Source organism: Sciurus carolinensis, chromosome 3 (assembly GCF_902686445.1).
Source record: "Sciurus carolinensis chromosome 3, mSciCar1.2, whole genome shotgun sequence".
Classification (NCBI taxonomy): Eukaryota; Metazoa; Chordata; class Mammalia; order Rodentia; family Sciuridae; genus Sciurus; species Sciurus carolinensis.
Window position 1 is genome coordinate 168,096,282 of NC_062215.1, and position 23,109 is coordinate 168,119,390.

A 23,109-nucleotide genomic window follows, 5' to 3' on the forward strand; every position below is an offset into this window, starting at 1 on the left:
TATATTATTTACATTAGCATTCACTATTGGTGTTGTGTATTCTGTGGGTTTTGATAAATGTATAATGACATCTGTCTGCCCTTATAATCATCCTGAGTATTTTCACTGCTCTAAAATTCTTTGTGTTATATGTGTTCATCTCTCCTTACCTCCAAGCTTCTGGCAGCCTCTGATCCTTTTTACTGTCACCAGATGTTTGCCTTTTCCTTAATGCTATATAGTAGAAATGATACAGGATATAGTCTTTTCAGATTGTTTTCTTTCAGTTAGTAATATGCATTTACATTTCCTCCCTTTTCACGAATCATTATATAACTCCTTTCTTTTTAGCATCGAGTCATATTCCATTGTTTGAATGTATGAATATACCACAGTTTATTTATCCATACATCATCAAAGGATTTTTTTTGGTTGCTTCCAAGTTTTTTTTTTCTATTTTTTTTTTATTGTAAACAAATGGGATACATTCTCTGTTGTTTCTCTGTTTGTACCTGGAGTCAAAGCATACCATTTGTGTAATCATAAATTTACATTGGGTAATGTTGTTTCATTCATTCTGTTATTTATCCCCTTCCGCCCACCCCTCCAACCCCTCTTTTCCCTCTGTACAGTCCTTCCTTCCTCCATTCTTGCCCCCCTCCCTAACCCTAACCCTAACTCTAACCCTAACACTAACCCCTCCCACCTCCTATTATGTGTCATCATCCACTTATTAGTGATATCATTTGTCCTTTGGTTTTTTGAGATTGGCTTATCTCACTTAGCATGATATTCTCCAGTTTCATCCATTTGCCTGCAAATGCCATAATTTTATCATTCTTTATGGCTGAGTAATATTCCATTGTATATATATACCACAGTTTCTTTATCCATTCATCAATTGAAGGACATCTAGGTTGGTTCCACAATCTGGCTATTGTGAATTGAGCAGCTATGAACATTGATGTGGCTATATCTCTGTAGTATGCTGATTTTAAGTCCTTTGGGTATAGGCCAAGGAGTGGGATAGCTGGGTCAAATGGTGGTTCCATTCCAAGTTTTCTAAGGAATCTCCACACTGCTTTCCAGAGTGGCTGCACTAATTTGCAGTCCCACCAGCAATGTATGAGTGTACCTTTCTCCCAACATCCTCGCCAACACCTGTTGTTGCTTGTATTCTTGATAATCGCCATTCTAATTGGGGTGAGATGGAATCTTAGAGTGGTTTTGATTTGCATTTCTCCTATTACTAGAGATGTTGAACATTTTTCCATATGTTAGTTGATTGCTTGTAGATCTTCTTCTGTGAAGTGTCTGTTGATTTCCTTAGCCCATTTGTCGATTGGATTATTTGCATTCTTGGTGTAGAGTTTTTTGAGTTCTTTATAGATTCTGGAGATTAGTGCTCTATCTGAAGTATGATTGGCAAAGATTTTCTCCCACTCTGTAGGCTCTGTCTTTGCATTGCTGGTAGTTAGTTCCTGTCATTTTTAAGCCATAGCTTTCTTAAAACAAATGTCAATCTACTTTTTGTGAACCTCACCCTTTAATTAATGCTATTTTTCTCTGCCTCACCTTTTGGATAACATAGTGATTGCTTTACATGTCTTGCCGTTCCTCTCCACTCCCCTTCAATGAGTCAAATTTGAACAAAATTCTAATATAAAAAGTTATTTCTTAATGGAGAAAGCTTCATGTCACTTCTTTTTAGATATAATAGGTAAATATGGCTTGGGAAAATAAAGTTGAAAGAAAAACAGGAATAGGCTTTCCTGTAGGCATGCAAGTCGAGGCAAAATGATTCAGAACCCAGAACTGATTGAAGGATAAATGTTTGAATGCTGGGACTGGAGGTGATTAGCAGCACAGTTCATGACAACTGAGATGACTGAATGGACTACAAAGCACTTTTGAAGATTCTGTTGTGTCTTTTTAGGTCCTGGCTTGGGGTTGTTGAGAGTTAGTTTGTTAAGGAACATCTCTCTTAAATATATGAATTGGTTAAATTCATATATTCATAAAAGTTGAGTTGGTTGAATAGTTTGAGTTTTATCCAAGTGTTTTCTCTACCTTTGGGACTGGAGTGGGATCCAGAAAGTGGGATTCAGTAGTTCTGTGTTATAAAATCCAAATGTTTAAATTTTAACACAAAGTAATAAAAACAGAAAAATATTCTTAGCATGTGAATGCATCTTAAACATAAATGAGTTTTGTAATCTACTCACTGAAGTTCATGGAGAGAGATCCCTAAAACTGACTAGCTAGCCAGAGATGCCAAATGGACTACTACTAGTTCCAAACACAAGATATGTTAAGTATCATTCTTACTCTTTTTGCTTATTATTATTTTATGTTTTATAAGGGACTTCATGGATAGACATATGACTTCGACCTCTTCCAACCAACCTTAAAACCTTAGATGTAATAGCCCAAGTACACTTTTAGAGTTTAATTAACTTCAGTGTTTGCACTCTCAGTAGGCATAAGAAAATAATCAAGACAGAAGAAGGATGGTGGTATACATGGTTGCATAAGCAACAAAATTTAAAGTACTGTTAACACTTGCATTATGTTTTGTAATTTTTGTAGAGTACTTTCACCTACTTGTTTGTTTCTAATAGGAGTTTTGTGGGGCATTGTCACCAAGCTACAGTTGAGCCTAAAGCATTAAGGTCTAAAGGGACTTGCCCCAGGTTACATGATGATTAAATGAGAAGCTGGCATCAAACCCAGAGCTTATTGCCATAGTTCTGAAAGGAATGAGTCTATTTTAAACCTTGTTTATATGTAATCAAACTAGGGTTGCAAGCACTGCCTTTGAAGCATATAAAGTACATAAATAAAACAGGTACCTGTCTGCTTTGAAACTGCATAAAACTGACTCAACTTTTATCCATACCTTCTGTACTAAAAACTAGCTTTTAAAATTCCTTGGCATCTACTACATTTCACATTTTATTCTTACTTTAATTTTGTGTATGGGATATGTGATGATGGGGAAATAAGGTACAGAAGGTTATTTCATTAAAAAAGACTGGGCGGTAGAGCCCAGGCTGTAGTGAAGTTTGCTAAGTCTATGAAATGATTGGTTGTAGGGTGACCAGCACATCCTGGTTTGCCTGGGACTTGGGTTTTTTTTTTTTTTTTTTTTTAATTTTTATTTTCGTGGTGCTGGGGATTGAACCCAGGGCCTTTTTTTTATGCTAGGCAAGCACTCTACCAACTGAGCTATATCCCCAACCAACTTCCCTGGTTTTTAGTACTGAAAGTTCTGTGTTCTGGGAAACTCTGCTGCTCTGGCAAAGTAGGATAGTTGCTCAGCTTAAGTAATTGTAACGTGATGGTGGATTGGGAATGGGAGTAGAGTTGCCATATAAAATACAAGACATCCAGTTAAATTTCAGTTTACATTTGATAAATATGGTAACCTAAGTAGGAATGAAGGGATGTTCCTGTGTGTAAAAAGTCCACTTAACTGCTTTTGTTGTGGAACATAGGCTTCACACATTTATTTGCTTGAGGGAACACTGTCTGGTAGTTTCCTTTTCTAGGATACTTGACTTGTGCCTTTAACTGTGTGGATAGAGAGGTCAGGATGAATGTATGAAATCAGATTTTGTCCAGTGCAGTAAAGCTGGTGTGTCTTCAGTCATGCATGGGGGTAGTAGTTTGAAGCAGTTCTCCTTTACTTGACTGTAAACTTAACCCAGGTCTGAGCCCATCCAGTCTTTGTTGGATCACTCTGTCAAACCAGCAGTTCTAGTGACTTCGCATATTATCTTTAGACTGTATGTTAGGAAAGCATTTGTTGTCGTTGGGATAGTGCATTCTTGTTATTCACAAATGAAAATGAATTAAAGTCTTTCTTCGATCCCTTTCTTGTACCTGTTCACTTACTCATCATGGAGAGAATCTGGTTTGATTGGAGAAGGTAAGAAGTTTTGAAAAGGATTCTAGAAATCTTTTTTTTTTTTTTTTTAAATGGGCATTATGGAAATAAATCCAATGGAACCTTTCCCTATCTTCCCACCCTCACCTTCCAAAAAGGGGAAATAGTTTGTATAGAAGACAAGAAATTAATCCTTCAGGTCACATATCTTCATTGTTTGGTGGCTATTAGTAATTGATTTTTGAGAGCCTTAGACATCAGTAGAATATATTATTAAAATTGATCTATGGTGGCTAGGGTTGTGTCTCAGTGGTAGAGTGCTCGCCTATGCATACATGAAGCACTGGATTTGATTCTCAGTACCACATAAAAATGAAGGTATTGAGTATCTACAACTAAAAAAAAAATTGAAAAAAATTGATCTGTGGTAATTGAATCTTGGATCCCATCAATATTATTGGTGAGCAAATTAAGATTTAGTGTCGTAGTCAAGGTACTGGTGGCAGAACTGAGATGTGTGTGTATATTTTTGCATGCATGTATCCATGCATGTGTTTAGTCTGGGTGGGGTGGAGTTTGTGTGTGTGTGTGTGTGTGTGTGTGTGTGTGTGTGTGTTAGTGGTGGGGTACACCAGAGTCCTATGGTTTTGATCTTAAGCATCTCCCCAAAGGTCCATGTGCTAAAGTCAGTTCCTGCACATGGCTCTATTGGGAGGTGGAGCCTTTGGGAGGTGAGACCTTCAGGGAGAGTTTAAATCTGTGAGGTCATAACTGCAAAGGGGATTTTGGGACCCTAGCCTCTTCCTCCCTGTGAAGGGACTGGGTCGTCTTCTCTGCCATATGCTCCCACCATGATGTAGCGTGCCACCACAGGCCCAAAACAATGGGGCCAAGAGATCCAAGATAGCGAACTAGAGGGAGGCCGCGTTCCTTGTCGCTCCGTAACTTGGGTTTCAAGCAGAGGATATCTGTTTCTTGTTGAGGCGGTTTTTACTGCTTAACGATCCCCTGCTGTTTAACCCATTTGTCTGCTGTGATCACCTGCATTCTGCCAGCATATTGACTACTTTTTGAGTGCAGATTGCTCACTGGCGTCTACCATCCACCATTTCCCCGCCTCTCCTGTCCATTGCCTGCCTTTCACCTACCCATCACCCCTCGACTGAGGTTCACCTGCCAATCATCTGACAGCAGCCACCAGACTGAGTACAGACTGCCAGTGGAGTGCCAGCTGCCTGCTGTTGCCGGGAAGTCCACTGTCATAGTACCTGCAGGTTTGGTTACACATGGCTGCCGCCATTTTGAGACAACAGCCAGAACCTGTAGGACCTCTGGCTGGACTGACGGAGCCCCGCCTGCAGGACCCCTCAACTTGACCAACCACTCCCTGCCTCTGGGGCCCTCAGCCGACTGCTCCCGCTGCCAGGACCCTTGCCCTACCAACCGCACCTGCCTCCAGGACCTGCAGCTGACCACGCCCACACCCTATGCTGCAGCTCCATTTGCCAACACATTTGGAAGCCAGAGTGGCCATCTTGGATTATACTGGAAACCGTATTGCTCATCTTTAGGTGAGGCAAATCTCATCCTGAGAGCCTGCTGGAGACTGGAAGCTCATTGTCAGAAAAGGTATTAGTAACCTGTAGGGTCACTATAAGTCTATAGGGGTAAACGGCAATACCCCAGATCTGCACTGCTAGAGGGGAAGATACATGAACAACATGAAAAACAAGGGAAGAAAATGATCCAAACAAACCTAGGTTCTATATTAATAGAATCCAGTGACAGTATGGTTAGAAATGTTAGAATAGGAGTTCAGATTATACATAATTAAAATGATCCGTGAAACAAAGGATGAGATAGATAAGAGAGCAAATGCAGGCAATGAATGATCACACCAGTAAGCAGTTGAAAGAGCAGCTGCAGGAAGCAAAAGATCATTTCAACAAAGAGATAGAGATTCTCAAAAAAAAAAAAAAACTAAACAGAAATCCTTGAAATGAAGGAAACAATAAACCAAATAAAAAATTCAATGGAAAGCATTACCAAGACTAGACCACTTGGAAGACAGAACCTCAGACAATGAAGACAGAATATTTATTCTTGGTAATTAAGTTGCCCAAACAGAAGATGGTAAGAAATCATGAACAGAACTTCAGAGAACTATGGGATATCATGAAAAGACCAAATTTAAGAATTATCGGAATTGAGGAAAGCACAGAGATACAAACCAAAGGAATGAACAAACTATTCAATGAAATAATAGCAGAAAATTTCCCAAACCTGAAGAATGAAACGGAAAATCAAATACAAGAGGCTTACAGAACACAGATGCACAAAATCACAACAGATCTGCACCAAGGCACATTATAATGAAAATGCCTAACATACAAAATAAAGATAGGATTTTGAAAGCTGTGAGAGAAAAGCATCAGATTACATATAGGGGGAAACCAATACAGATATCAGCAGACTTCTCAGCCCAGACTCTAAAAGCTAGAAGGGTCTGGAACAACATATTTCAAGCTCTGAAAGAACATGGTTGCCAATCAAGAATCCTATACACAGCAAAACTAACCTTCAGATTTGAAGATGTAATAAAATCCTTCCATGATAAAAGTTAAAAGAATTTACAAATAGAAAGCCTGCGCTACAGAATATTCTCAACAAAATATTCCATGAGAAGGAAATGAAAAACAACAATGTAGGTCAGCAAAGGGAGGAACTACCTTAAAGGAGAAACCATTCAAAAATAAGCCCAAATGACTAGGAATACAAATCATATCTCAGTAATAACCCTGAACATTAATGGCCTGAACTCATCAATCAAAAGACATAGACTGGCAGAATGGATTAAAAAGAAAGACCCAACAATATGCTGTCTTCAAGAGACTCATCTCATAGAAAAAGACATTCACAGACTAAAGATGAAAGGATGGGAAAAAAAACCTACCAACGCACATGGACTCAGTAAAAAAAAAAAAAAAAAAAAACAGGGTTTCCATCCTTATTTCAGATAAAGTAGACTTCAGGCCAAAGCAATGGGACCAGTCAGTCATAGACTTCAACCTTCAAAACTGTGAGCCAAAAGAAACTTCCTCCTGATTTATCTCAGGTGTTTCTAATAGTAATGGAAACCAGATACAGGATATAGAGTCAGTGAATGTTTTTAAACCATTCTTCTAAAGCAAATATATATTTTTAGACTTCAGGGATAGAGAAGTGAATACGTTCATTAGAACCCCTTTAAAGAAACTCTCCAGATAGCAAATAATAGTTGTTGGTTGCATTTATGGGAACCCTATTGCTATAGAGTGAATTTAATGAGTTAATTGACTTCTATCCTGTGGATACTGCAAATATCAGTTCTGAGGGTGACTCCTCTTTCTTTGCTCAGTCTGCCATCTTTGTAGAGAATAATATCACAGTTTACTAATTTTGGATTGAGGTACTGTGCTGCATCCTTCAAGCTTAAGAGGATCTTGAAATGTCTGTCTTTAGCTGCAAATAGATCTTAGCAGGTAGAACCATTTAATATACATATAAATGTGATCCTCAGTCACCATTTTTCTGTTACTAAAATATACGCCATCTGTTTGCAGATGAAAAATTGCAGCAATATTTTTTTTGAAAAATAAGCAGTTAATATATAGATAGTATGACTCTGATATTGTTAATATTCTTTAGTAACTGTTTAGCATGAAACTATTTAACATCAATTTTATACAGTGCAGGCAGGTGTATTTGAGAGTGATTTTGAGGGTGGGCATTAATCTCCATTATTTTATGTACAGTTATTTCCATAACCCAAAGATCTGTTTTCACCTTTCTGACAATGACATAAAATCCTATCACGTCTATTTCCTTCCAAGGCTCTTGTGGTCTTTATCTTTAATAATAGAGGTCACACGGGGAAAGATCTTCCTTATATTTGATTATTTTGATTCTAGGCAATTACTAATTAAAGTGATATAAAGTTGACATGCAGCTGACCATTTACATAGAATATTTTAAAAACACATTTGAAGTGTTTGAACCTGTCTATGTGTTATCACACAGTTTCACATTTTAAGATTTGGTATTCACTCATCTAGTATTGTATAAATAATAATAGCTCATTTTCTTTTACTGCTCATCTTGACTCATCTTGTTATTTTAATGAGCAATTCTGAAAATAGTGAAGAAGGAAGTTGCTGCAAGATTAATGTACTTTGACCTGCATTATATATTTAGAGATAGTTGCTTTAAAATCTTGACTTGTTCATTTTTCCCCCTATTGTTAATCATATAACCAAGTGTACCTTTGTATGCATTTTTCTTTTCTTGCCCTTTTTCTAAAATGAGCAAGATACAGAATCCCTTTGGATCAGTTCATGTGTAATTTTCCTTCAGTATCTTCAGGTAATTGGTTCTGAGACCTTTGTACATTCCAAAACATGAGGATGCCTTAAGTTTCTCATAGAAGGGGCTGTTGTATATAACATGCACATCCTTCTGTATATTTTAAATAATCTCTAAATTACTTAGAATACCTAGTACAATGTGATGCTATATAGATAGTCAAATTTAACTTTACCCTCTGTTTAGACACAGTTAAATTTTTTTCAATAAATTCAGTTCATGGTTGTTCAAATCTGTGGATGAAGAACTCATGAATATGGACGGCTGATTGCACATACAGCTGTTTATAAGTGACTGTTTAACCGTCCATTTCCTCAGTCATTCTTTGATTTTTTTTCCTTCTTTTTTTTGGTCACTGACACAATGCTGCCTTCAGACTAGGCCATTTACTGCTCCTTCTTGTTATAGTCATCTGTCTCTCCTGTCTTCCCAATCCTTAAATAGCTGAATACCAGAATACCAGGCTTCCTGTTACTCTAGAAAGGAGTGATTTCAATGTCTTTCCCATACTCTGGTCTGTCACTCCTTCACAGCCTGCCCTTAAGTGATCTCATATTCCAGTCTGCTTTCGTTACCCCCTTCTTCCTGGTTATAACATAGATCTCCACACGAACCTAACCCACATTCTCGGTAATTCAAATTTAAAGGATTGGGCTCAGTCCGTCACCTGTTATAGTTCTAACCTGGCCCCAGATCTAAGTTTTTTGATTCTTTTGATGAACCCTTTCTTTTCTCATGGCTGACAGGTATGCCTGCTTGCCTTCCTTAACTTAAAATTCCCTAATCAGTCATTATAATCACCCCATTAGAAATAATCTCAGTTCCCTTTGTCCTCCCTTCCTCTCCTTTCCATTTTGTTCCTGGGGCTTTTCTGAGTTGAACTGCCCAGTGCGGGCTGCCAGTCTGTTTTCTGGAGTTAAGGTTGGATAGGTGAGGTACTTGGCAGATTCCCAGGCCTGGGTCAATGAAACTGCTCAGTGCAGCTGCCCTGCTATTTCATGGGACCCTGCGTGGGCGGGTTCTCCAGATAGAACTGTGCATCAGGAGACTGGTTGTGGGTGGCAGGGTAGGGGATGTGCTGTGCTCTTCGGATAGATAAAGCCAGAGTTAGTTAGACTGGCATTCAGAAAGAAAAGATTGGTAGCTCTGTTTACTTTTCAAAATTAATACAAATGTAGAAACATGAAAAATTACCCAGGACTAGATTTCTCAAGTTTTTTAGATTTTTCCATAGTCAGTAAATAGGGTGCCATTTGCCAAAAGTTCATAACTCTACTTAATTTATCTAAAAAACTTTAGAAAAATTAGATGTCTCAATAGAATGAGAATAGTATATCTAGGCTGCATTTGACACTATAGAATACTTCTTGGCTTTGACAACACTACTTTCTATGTTCTGTTTTATTGGTTTTCTCAGTGGGATTTTCCTCTTGGAAGTCCTACATTTGGTTTTCCCCCCAAAGTTTTCTGTCTTTGAATTTGATTTTGGAAATTTCCTGTATGTTCTTTTGGGACAGTCTCATCCTTCATCACGTTATTGCTCCAAAATATGTGCTTCCAGCTCTGACCCTGTAAGTTTCATAGTTTATGTTCATTCAGATGACTCGTTATTGTAATCCCTTCTTTTTTAATAACTGTATTCATCTACTTTCTGTCAATTATCCAACCAATGACTGTTTTTCTTCTTGTATTTGTCAGTTGAAGGTCCAAGACCATTACATTGCCTCTGCTCTTACTCATGACTTAATTCTGTTTAAGATCCCGATACAGAAACCACTCTTCATGTATTAAACAAAAAGATTTCGGTTGATGGGAAGGACTGAGGAACAGCTGCAAACTTTGCCATCCTTGGAGGTTGTCAGTCAAGAGGTGGGAATCCTAACTGCCAGCCCCTTGTCACACCATCTGAGCCTCTTGATCTAGGAGGAAGGGTTATTTCAGCTTTTACCTTATTTCTTTGCTTCTGCTGCCTTCAGATTGTCTTCTACATACAGCTGTTTCCTAAACATGCATATTTGTGTGCTTTGGATTGCAATCAAAGTTCCTCCTTCTAGCATCAAAGCCATAGCAGTTTGACTTTCTCATTTCTGCATCCCCAGCCTGCTTTACTGGCCCAGCTTGTCCTCCTTTCCTTCCCTCCTTCCCTTCCTCCCCCCCTCCCCTTTTCTTTCTACAGGGTCTGGCCATGTTGCCCAGGCAGCACTCGCCATCCTCCCACCTTAGTCTCCTGGGTAGCTGGGATTACAGATGTGTACTGTGCCTGGCTTACATACTGCTTCCTGAACACATGCTGCTTCTGGTACTTGTTCAAATTGTGTGGTATCATCTTTTCAAACACACCAACTGTGACCCCTTTCTCTTACCCCTATCCTCACTTGTTCTCTCTTTTTTTTTTAATTGCAAACAAATGGGATACATGTTGTTTCTCTGTTTGTACATGGAGTAAAGGCGTACCATTTGTGTAATCATAAATTTACATAGGGTAATGTTGTTTGATTCATTCTGTTATTTTTTCCCTTCCCCCCACCCCTCCCAACCCTTCTTTTCCCTCTATACAGTCCTTCCTTCCTCCATTCTTGCCCCCTCCCACCCCCCTTTATGTGTCATCATCCGCTTCTCAGCGAGATCATTCGTCCTTTGGTTTTTTGAGATTGGCTTATCTCACTTAGCATGATATTCTCCAATTTCATCCATTTGCCTGCAAATGCCATAATTTTATTATTCTTTGTGGCTGAGTAATGTTCCATTGTGTGTGTGTGTGTGTGTGTGTGTGTGTGTGTGTGTGTATCACAGTTTCTTTATCCATTCATCAATTGAAGGACATCTAAGTTGGTTCCACAATCTGGCTATTGTGAATTGAGCAGCTATGAACATTGATGTGGCTGCATCTCTGTAGTGTGCTGATTTTAAGTCCTTTGGGTATAGGCTGAGGAGTGGGATAGCTGGGTCAAATGGTGGTTCCATTCCATGCTTTCTGAGGAATCTCCATACTGCTTTCCAGAGTGGCTGCACTAATTTGCAACCCCACTAGCAATGTATGAGTGTACCTTTTTCCCCACATCCTCGCCAACACCTATTGTTGCTTGTGTTCTTGATAATCGCCATTCTAATTGGGGTGTGATGGAATCTTAGGGTAGTTTTGATTTGCATTTCTCTTATTACTAGAGATGTTGAACATTTTTTCATATATTGCTTGTAGATCTTCTTCTGTGAAGTGTCTGTTCATTTCCTTAGCCCATTTGTCGATTGGATTATTTGTATTCTTGGTGTAGAGTATTTTGAGTTCTTTATATATTCTGGAAATTAGCGCTCTATCTGAAGTATGATTGGCAAAGATTTTCTCCCACTCTGTAGGCTCTCTCTTCACATTGCTGATAGTTTCCTTTGCTGAGAGAAAACTTTTTAGTTTGAATCTATCCCAGTTGTTGATTCTTGCTTTTATTTCTTGTACTATGGGAGTCCTGTTAAGGAAGTCTGATCCTAGGCTGACATGTTGAAGATCTGGACCTACTTTTTCTTCTATAAGATAAAGGGTCTCTGGTCTGATTTCAAGGTCCTTGATCCATTTTGAGTTGAGTTTTGTGCAAGGTGAGAGATAGGGGTTTAGTTTCATTCTGTTACATATGGATTTCCAGTTTTCCCAGCACCATTTGTTGAAGAGGCTATCTTTTCTCCATTGCATATTTTTGGCCCCTTTGTCTAGTATGGGAAAATTGAATTTATTTGGGTTTGTGTCCATGTCCTCTATTCTGTACCATTGATCTACCTATTTTGGTCCTCACTTGTTCTTAACTTTCATAATTATAATCAATTGATATTTGTGCTTTTTACTGCATTCTTCCTGAAGTATTATTTAGTACTAATTTATACTTGATTAAAACTTGCTAAAAGTTTTATATTTTAGCCTATGATCTATTTTATGCCTGTGGTCTATTGTTAATTTTTTGTATGGTATAAGGAAGGGGGGGTTCAACTTTATTCTCTTATGTTGATATTTATTTGTTTTAGCATCATTTGTTGAAAAGACAACAAATTGAATTCTGTCCCTCTATTGAAATCCAGTTGTCCATAATATAAGGGTCTGTTTCTGGACTTGAAGATCCATGGATCTGTATGTCTCTCTTTTGCTAGTATCACACTGTGTTGATTACAGTTGCTTGTGGTAAGTTTTGGAATAAAGACATATAGGTCCTTCAGTTCATTCTTCTTTTTTAGTATTGTTTTAGATACTTCAGAGTATCCATATGAATTGTATAGGATCAACTTACCAATTTGTTTTTTTTTTTTTAAAGCTGTCTTTGTTTTTGGTGCAGGGGTAGGGTGGTAATTGGGGATTGCATCAGGGACACTCAAAACCACTGAGCCACATCCCAGACCTATTTTGTATTTTATTTAGAGACAGGGTCTCACTGAGTTGCTTAGCACCTCACCATTGCTGAGACTGTCTCTGAACTCACGATATTCCTGCCTCAGCCTCCTGAGCTGCTGGGATTACAGGCATGCACCACCACACTCTACTCAGCTGAAATTTTAATAAGGAGGGTGTTGAGTCTGTATATTGATTTGGGACATATTGCCATTTTAGCATCAAATCTTCCAGTCTGTGAACAGGGGATGTTTTTCTATTTATTTAGGTCTTCTTTAATATTTTTCAACAACGTTTTGTGGTTTTCAGAGTACAAATTTTTATAGTTCTTGCTATAGCTATTCCTAAGTGTTGATTCTGATATTGTAAATATAATTGTTAATTTCATTTTCTTATTTTTCATTGCTAGTATATAGATATAAATTGACTTTTCTATGTTTATCTGATAATATAATATAAACATCAAAATGGAAGCTGGGTGCTTTGGTGCACACCTGTAATCCCAGCTACTCTGGAGGCTAAAGCAGGAGGATTGTAAATTCTAGGCTAACCTTGGCAATTTAATGAGACCCTTTCTCAAAATAAAAGATAAAAAGGCCTGGGAATGTAGTTTGGTATATAGTTTAGTGGTAAGGCATCCTGGGTTCAATCCCCAGTACCAGACACATGCACAGAAGACTACAGAATCTCCAAAAAGAGATCAGAAGTCCTTTTCTGAGCCTTAGAGATTTGCTGATAAGAAGTAGATTACCACACAGACATCATGTTAGAAACTGAATCTGCCAGGGAGAGCTATTTTCCCAAATCTAATGATATCTTGCAAGGTTGGAGAAATAACAAGAGCAATCAGTTTTGCCTTCTGAACTGGCCATTCTAGTGAACTTAAAAGTTTTACAACCACCTAATTTGCACCAGCTTATTTCAGTCCTGCTTATCTCCCCAAAGAATGATTCCAAGTATCCACTTCTCCTGGTTAAAAAAAGACCAAGTCCACTTTTCTTTGGTGGGTGCTGGTTCTCACTGAACCTGGTTTCTTGATTGGCAAATCTGTTTTGTACCAAATAAAACTGTCTTTAGCATTGCTAACAAATGTGTGGATTTTCTACATCAAGCACTTCTCCAGTTCCCTGGATACCAATTGGTTACATTTTACTTTAGGTCTGACAACTAGCCAGAGTTAACACATATTCCACAGGTTAAGGATTCATCCCCATAAGATTGTCCTTGCCCTTCGGATATTAACTGCAAGTAGTCCCCAGATTACATACACTTCTGTCTGATGTGGCCACAAAAATTGGGAGATAGCCCTCTCTTCAAGTTTGACAGTTTGCTATCATGTACTCAAGAAAACACTTTATTTTTAATTGCCAGTTTATTATATATAATATAATAAAGGGTACAGATGAACAGCCACATGACGAGGTGCATATGTTGAGGTTTGGAAGGGTCTTTTGAGTGCAGGGGCTTTTGTCCCTCTGGAACTGGGGTCCCTACTCTCCTGAACGTAGTTTAGGATTTTTACAGAAATTCTGTTACATAATTGATGAAATCATTGGACATTGGTATTAAGTTAACTCATTCTCCAGTCCCTCATTCTTCCGCAGAGGTCAGAGATAGGGTTGAAAGCTGCGGTTCTAGTCACGTAGCAACTAGCAGCTAGCCCCTTGGCAACTAGCTCCCATCCTCCCATAGTCACTTCATGAGTAAAATCTCAGGTAAGGGGCATGTTATGGAATAACAAAAGACCCTTATCCTTCCCTTATCAGAAATTCCAAGGATTTTAGGACTTCTGTGCCAAGAATCAGGAATGAAGACCAAATATGCACTGTATTATTATTTCATAATAACACAATCTTGTAGCCTACAATCTTGCTTGAACCCTATATTCTAATGACTTTTTAGTTGATTCCTTAGGATTTTATGAATAGTTTTTAAATTAAATCATAATATTTTAAGTTCAAAATGTAAACTTGCAGTTAAATTTCAGAAACAGAAAGATAGACCAGATTGATAAACCCTTAGCTAAACTAACCAAAAGAAAAAGAAGACCCAAATTAATGAAATTAGAAATGAAAGAGGAGAAATCACCACAGACATAATAGAAATTCAGAGGATGATTAGGAACTGTTTTGAAAACTTACCCTCTACTAGAATTGGATACATTTCTAGACACATGACCTGCTGCAATTGAATCAAGAGGACAGAGAAAACTAAATGGCTCAATAACTAGCATTGAGGCAGAAGCAGTACTAAAAAGCCTTTCAACAAAGAAAAGTCCAGGACAGAATGAATTCTCAGCTGATTTCTACCAGACATTTAAAGAACTAATGTAATTAGTTCAGTGCTCCTCATATAATTCCATGAAATAAAAAGGGGTAGGATACTTCCAAATTCATTCTATGAAGCCCGTATCACCCTGATGCCCACACCAGTTAAGGACACATCACGGAAAGAAAACTAAAGACCAATATGCCAATGAACTTAAGATGCAAAAATCCTTAGTAAAATATTAGCAAATTGTATTCAGTAACATGAAGAAGATTGTACATCATAACCAAGTAGGTTTTATTCCAGGATTGCAAGAATGGTTTAACATATGCAAATCAATAAATATAATTTACCTCATAAATAGAATTAAGGACAAAAATCACTTAGTCATCTAAGTAGCCTTTGACAAAATTTCAGCAGCCATTCATGAAAAAAACTCTTTGAAGAACTAGGCATAGAAAGGAACTTAACATCTTAAAGACTATATACACAAAGCCAAAGCCAACATCAGAGGGGGGAAAACTAAAAGCATTTCCTTTAAAATCTGGAATAAGAAAAGGATGTCCACTCTCACCACTCCTATTCAATATAGTATTAGAAATTCTAGCCAGAGTAATTAGGCAAAAGAAGAAAATAAAAGGGATAAATAGGAAAGGCAGAAATCAAATTATCACTGTTTGCAGATGATATGATCTTATACTTATAAGATCCAAAAAAGCTCTACCAGAAGACTGCTAAAGCTAACAAATTAAGCAAAATAGCTTAATTTACATAGAAAATTCACAAAAATCATTAGCTTTTGTATACACCAATAATGAATCTGCTGAGAAAGAAATCAGAAAAGTAATCCCATTCACAATAACCTCAAAAATCCATACAAACAAAAACCAAACAAAACAGAATATATCTAACCAAGGAGGTGAAAGACAGTTATGATGAAAACTATAGAAGAAACTATAGAAGAAAAAAATTGAAGATATAATAAGATGGAAAGACCTCCTATGTTTGCAGATAGGCAGAATTAATATAATTAAAATGACCATATTACAAAAGCAACATACAGATTCAGTACAGCCCTCATCACAATACCAATGACATTCTTCACAGAAATGGAACAAACAGTCCTAAATTAACTTGGAAGAACAAAAGACCTGGAATAGCCAAAGCAGTTCTAAGCCAAAAAAGCAGTGCTTGAAGCATCATAATACCTGGGTTCAAATTATATACTACACAGCTGTCATAACACAAACTGCATGATACTAGTGTTGCTGAAAGCTTGGTCCTTGTCCCTGATGCCAATCTAGTAATGAGGACATGGTTTTAAGAAAAAGGAGAACGAAGGCTTATTGCTTTGCTAGCAAAGGAGGAATGCAGGGGATTCCTGTCCCAAAGGCTAGGATTCTGCCCATCAGCAGGGACTGGGGGCTTTTAAAGAGGTAACTCAAAGCCTACATTCCACATGTTCTCTGTAGTTGTAATTCCCTTGTTTCCCCTGAGATTAGGGAGTGGGAGAGATTAGGGAGGAGCAGGGAGAGAGGAAGAGAAACAAACACGGCCATTTTAAAAATCAGTTGCAGTGGCGGAGCAGCAAGAGCTGTCTGTATTCAAAGCATCAAGTGGCCCACCGTTACATTATCATGAAACAGACAAATAGTCCAGTGCTACAAAGTAGAAGGCAGAGACAAAGATGCAGTCATCTGATCCTTGACAAAGGTGCCAAAAACATACATTGGAGAAAAGACAACCTTTTAAACAAGTGATGCTGGGAAGATGTGTGGAAGGATGAGACTAGATCCTTTTCTCTTACCTTGCACAAAAGTCAGCTCAAGAGCTGGAGTTGCAGCTCAGTGGTAGAGCACTTGGCTTCATGTGTAGGGCACTGGGTTTGCTCCTTAGCATCACATTAAAAAAAAAAAAAAAAAGGTTTTGTGTTCATATACAACTAAAAGAAAAATTAAGAAAAAAGGGTCAACTCAAAAATGGATCAGAAACCTAGGAATTCGACCAGAAACTATACAATTCCTAAAAAAAGGTAGGATCAACACTCCCAACATATAGGCACAGGCAACATCTTGATCATTAGGACTTCTGAAGCTCAGGAAATAATACCAAGAATTAATAAGTAGGATGGCATCAAAGTAAAAAACTTCCACACAGCAAAGAAAAACACTAAGAATATGAAGAGAGAATGGGAGAAAATATTTGTCAGTTATTCTTCTGACAGAGGATTAATATCTAGGGTATATAAAGAACTAAAAAAACCCACCAAAACAAAAAAACCCAATACAAATAACCTAAGTAATAAATGGGCAAATGAACTAAACTGACACTTCTCAAAAGAAGAAATATAAGTGATCAACAAATGTAGGAAAAATGTTCATCTTTAACAATTAGGGAACTGCAAATCAAAATTATACTGAGATTTTATCATACTCCAATTAGAATGGCAGCCATTGAGAATACAAAAAAAATAAATGTTGGAGAGGATGTGGAGAAAAAGGAACATTTAAACTGTTGGTGTGATGAAATTAGTACATCTACTATGGAAATTGGTATGGAGGTTCCTCAAAAGACCAGGAATGGAACCACCATATAATCCAGCTCTACCATTCCTCGATATTTATCCTAAAGAATTAGTCATCATACCATAGCAATATATATGTTCCCATGTTTATAGTTGCATGATTCACAGCAGCCAAACTACGTAACCAGACTAGGTATCCATCAATGAATGAATGAAGAAAATATGGGATGTATATACTATGGATTTTTATTCAGCCATAAAAAATGAAATTAAGTCATTTGCAGGATAATGGATGGAGCTTGAGAACATTATCTTAAGTAAGTCAGAGAGTCAAGGGTCTATGTTTTCTTCTCATGTGGAAGCTAGAGAGGAAAGAGGAAAAGAAAGGTGGTAGTGGTGGAGTGTCCTGAAAATCCAAGAGAGATGAGTAGAGTAGAGGAAAGGAACTAGAGGGAGGGTGGAGGGGGGAAAGATGAGGTACTGGGAATAATATTGGCCAAATTGTATTGTCAGGTAATGTATGGATATGTAACAACAAATCCCCCCATTATGTATGATTATAATGTACCAATAAAAACACAGAAAATAAATTTCAAAGAAAGTAATTAGTTAAATAATATCATTCTCCTGGTTATTAGTATACGTCTATTCTTTGGTACTCTGATGTCCTCAAAATAGCAAGACCATTTGTTTTATGTGTCATTTTCCTGACTGGAAACCTTCATTGCCTCTCCATGATCTTAAGCATGGCAATAATCCATGTTCTCTGGACTGGTTTTCAGAACGTTATACAATATATTGTCTAAGAAAACAGCCAGGGAGGATGAACAGAACCTGAGGCTCATTTGGGAGTCCTGGCTTTTCCCCAGCTGTGCATGAACAAATTTGGAGATGTTTCTTAATTTGTAATAGAGTTGGATTTTTAATTTTTTTTTTTTTTTTTTTTTGCGGTACTGGGTATCGAACTCAGGGCCTTGTGCTTGCGAGGCAAGCACTCTACCAGCTGAGCTATCTCCCCAGTCCGGATTTTTAATTTTTAAAGCAGTTTTCTTTTTTTTTTTTTTTTTTTTTTTTTTTGGGTGCTGGGGATCGAACCCAGGGCCTTGTGCTTATATGGCAAGCACTCTACCGACTGAGCTATCTCCCCAGCCCCTAAAGCAGTTTTCTTTATTTCCTTGAACACATTCATGCTTCGATCTCTCTATGAAGTCTGACATCTGGGTCCTCTCAGGGACTTCTGTCTACTTTCTTCCCTTTTGTAGGTGATGTATTTGCTATTCGTTTGCATGCCTCATAATTTTATGTTGTAAACTGGACATTTTAGATGATACTGTGTAACAGCTCTGAATAGTGATCTCCCTCCGTTTCTATGACTTCTTGCTGTAGTGTTTGTTTAGTGGCTTGATTAAATTAGTTCACTGTGCTTTTTCTTTCTCACATAGTATGCTGATACTGCTCCTTAGAGGGCACATTCTTGGCCCCGCACAGTCAACCTGAACTGCCCTTCTATGATGACAGCAGTTTTAGCAGCGGTGACTTTAATTGTCTCTTTCCCTGCTTTCCTTGTTAAGTTTGTGTGTAAGTAGTTTGTCTCTAGTGGTATCACAACCAGCAGTTATTCTTCACTAATTGTGGGGTGGATTGTTTTATTCTTTTGGACAGAGCTCTGGGCTGTAAATTGCTCCATAAAATAGATGCCCTTCGGTAGGGATTGTACCAGAGGCCAGTCTTCTAGATTTTTCAGGAATCTTGGAGGGGGTCTTTTTAGAGATTTCTTTCCCTTGTACTCTGTTAAACATTTGATTGGTTTATTCTTTTAATGCTTTCATGTTGCCATCAGTCTCATGTTATCTGCTCACCACCAAAGTCTTTGTAGTTGACAGTGCCATCAGACATGAACTCTGTTTTCTGTTCTACTTAAACTCAGTCTTAGAAATTACTAGGGAGTTTTCTGTTCTTACTGCTTATGTCTCTGGCCTGTGTAGAACATCTAGGCCATTGAGATGGAGACTGGGGCAGTGGCTTGATTTTTTTTTTTTTTTTTTTTTTTTTTTTTTTTCTTCTCTGCTGTATATGTGGTACACTAGGCCATGAATGTAGGTACTGATGTCAGTTTGGAGCTTCTCTAACTGCCTGGAACCTCTACCTTAAAAGTGAACTAAAATCATTTTGGAAAACAGTATAGAGATTCTTGAAAAGATTAGGAACAGAACCACCATATTACCCAGCTATTCCACTCCTTGGTATTTATCCAAAAGAACTAAAATCAGCACATTGTTATAATACATGCATACTAGTGTTTGTAGCAGCACAGTCCACAATAGCCAAATTATGGACCCAACCTAGGTGTCCATCAGTGGCAGAATGGATAAAAAAATGTGTTATATATACATAGTGGAGTTCTACTCAGCCATGAAGAACAATGAAATTGTTACTTCCGTTAAATGGATAAAACTGGAGAGCATCATGCTAAGTGAAATAAGCCAGACTCATAGGGTCAAATGTTGTTTCTCATGTGCAGAAGTTTGGAAAAAGGAACAAAATGGATCTTGTGAAGATAGAAGGGAGATCAGTATAGTAGAAGCAGGGAACAAAGAAGGAGGGAGAAGGGAGGGGAAGGGGAAGAACTGGGGAATGAAGCTGATCAAACTAAGCTTGGTGCATGTATGAATATACCACAGTGCATTTCAATTTTATATATAATTGCCTCCATTAAAGGAAGACCAGTAGAGTAGAGGAAGGGGATCAGGGGGAGGGAAGATGGGAGGAAGCGGGGTAGTACTAAGGATTGAAATAGAACTGTGTTATACGCATGTATTAATATGTCAAAATGAACCCCCTGATATATATATATATATATATAAAACTATGATGTACTTAAAAAGTAACCTGTGCTCATTGTTCTTGGCTGCTGCACCTGGGATAGAACACTTGCCTTATAAGTGGGTATTGGGTGAAAGAAGGGATTCCTCAAATCTCTTCACTATATGTTGCTGGAATAGAATTTTTATAACCTGGAGCTGAGGTGAAATCATAGTCCAGTATTTGGAGTAGGGCAGGACAACTTGTTAATAGTTTGTTTCAGTTTTGTTTTTTCAAGAATGACATTATACCCCATGAACCATACAGTGGTATTTCCTCTTTCTGGAGCACTCTTCATCTCCACATAGGCACATGGAACACTCTTTTCCTTCTAAGTCTCTGTTTAGAACAATGAGGCTTTCCCAGGAATCTGTGCATACCTACATATATATACATTTACTTGTCTACCTCTCCCTGTAAAAGTGTGGGTCCCCTAAGAGCAGGGACTTAGTCTGTTTTGTTCAATGTTTTATTACCTGTATTTAGAACAGTGTCTTGAGTCTGTTTGGAGGTTGTAGCAGGGAAGCACAGCTACTCGTATACCCTTGACTGAAGAACTGCCCTCCTATATTGGGGAAGGTTGTCCTCTTCATCCTCTTCAACCGAGCGTGCAACTTCAGGAGGGACACACATGGAGCAGTGAGGGAGGAAGGGGATACCCACCTAGCCAGCCAGAATAGCTGAATCAACCCTGGTGATAAATGGGGTGACAGATGTCACAGCCAGAGCACCCTCACATCCTAGAACAGTACCTAACACTCAGTTTCAATGAATTTGATGAATGTGGAGTGTAAAATGACCAAGCGTATGGCCTTTTTGCTTCATTTTACTGCCTAAATTGGCAGATACTTAGAACCACTATGGAAAATGAATGTTACATGTTGCCAACTTCAGTACTTGCTAGAGTGAGAATGGCATTCATAGGGGAAGAATGCAGGGATTATTTAGTGATGGCTGCTGCTGGGGTCATGAAAGAGAAGAATGTGGTATATATGCAAAATATTTGCCATCTTTAATATAGTGGGATGCTAATGAATAGGAAATGAGTGAATTTTTGGTCTCCCCGTCCCTTTCTGGCTTGCTCCCTCCTTCTCCTTAACTACTGGAAAGGTTAAGTTGGAAAGGCTACCTGTTCACAGTATGTTGTGGAAACTTTTCTATCTGATTTCATTGCTATTGAATATGGTACAAATGAATCTATTAGAAACATTGGGGTATTGCATGGGACCATTATACTAATTCCTAACTGATTGAAAAACTTCATTTGCTTGACTAATGAAGAACTGTTCTTTCAAGTTATTTTAAAACAATTTTGAGCTAATGTTTTTTTCTTCCTTCTAGGTTCTTGCTGACACCTCTTAGTTCTACTTCTTGAACACTTATGAATAACCACGTGTCTTCAAAACCATCTACCATGAAGCTAAAGCAGACCATCAATCCCATTCTTTTGTATTTCATACATTTTATAATATCACTTTATACTATTATAACATACATTCCATTTTATTTTTTGTCTGAGTCCAGACAACAGAAATCAAACCAAATTAAAGCAAAGCCTGTAAATTCAAACCCTGAGTCTGCATACAGATCTATTAATAGTTTGGATGGTTTGGCCTCATTATTGTACCCTGGATGTGATACACTGGATAAAGTTTTTATGTATGCAAAAAACAAATTTAAGGACAAGAGACTTTTGGGAACACGTGAAATATTAAATGAGGAAGATGAAATACAACCAAATGGAAAAATTTTTAAAAAGGTAAGATGACATTTCTTTGCTTTGAATTCCCTGCGAATACAGTGTACTTTTGGAAGTGGTAGCAAGGGACAGGTGACAAGCACAGCCTTCTCCTGCTTGAATTTGCTGATGTTGCAGGAGAAAGGGGACTAGACTGTGCTCTCATCTCTCTGAATTTCCAAACCTGATTCGTTCTGCATTTTTCAGAAAGACATTTAGAATGCATCCTGCTGCAAGGCTTTTTTGAATCTGGCTGTCTCCCAGGACTTGGAATAGAATGTCATGTAGTTTGGTTTTATTCCCTGGTTTCCAGAAGTACCGGGTGCTTGAGATGCCTCCAGGTTTTGGGTGTGGACCTTCTGTCTCTGGTTTTCATATGGGTTGTTGTGGGTGCGTAATGTCTTAATACTTTGATTATGGCAATTGCATGACTTTTAAAAATATCTTTTTACAACCATAGAGGAACCTGCCATTATTGATTTGAAACAGAACAAGCTGTCCCCAGAATTAGAGAAACGTAGTTGTTAAGAGCCAGGAATCCTGCCTGTAATCCCAGCAATTCAGGAAACCGAGACAGGAAGATTGAAAGTTCGAAGCTGACTTTGGCAACTTAGCAAGACCCTGCAAAATTAAAAAAAAGCAAACAAGGGCTGGGGAGATAGCTCACCTGGTAGAGTGCTTGCCTCACAAGCACAAAGTCCTGAGTTCGATCCCCAGTACCGCAAAAACAAACAAACAAATAACAACAACAACAAAAAAATCAGCTGGGGATGGGAGTGGTGCCGGACTCCAGACACAGACTGTAGGTTCGAATCTTCTTTGCCTCTTATTCACCATGGGACTTTGGAAAAATTATTTAACAAATTTGCCTCAGTTCCTTTGTCTTTAATATGGAGGTGATGATCATCACATTTATTATTATTTTTTATGAGCCAAGCTGTGTTTTTTTTTTTTTTTTTTTTTTGGTGGTACTGGGGACTGGACCCAGGGCCTTGTGCATATGAGGCAAGCACTCTACCAACTGAGCTATACCCCAGCCTGCCAAACTGTTTCACGGCTTTTTATTCATCAACTTTTAAGAC

At 38.1% G+C, this 23,109-nt stretch overlaps 1 protein-coding gene across 2 annotated transcripts in view; it reads left to right on the plus strand.

Annotated features, from left to right (window-relative positions):
- Acsl3 (acyl-CoA synthetase long chain family member 3) overlaps positions 1–23,109 on the plus strand; it is a 74,300-nt gene that overhangs the window by 20,845 nt on the left and 30,346 nt on the right. For both annotated transcript variants that reach the window (XM_047544645.1, XM_047544644.1), the window contains one exon: positions 21,631–22,048. In XM_047544645.1, the coding sequence (XP_047400601.1) occupies positions 21,671–22,048 (378 nt within the window). In that variant the 5' untranslated portion in view covers positions 21,631–21,670. The remainder of the gene's footprint in view (positions 1–21,630; positions 22,049–23,109) is intronic.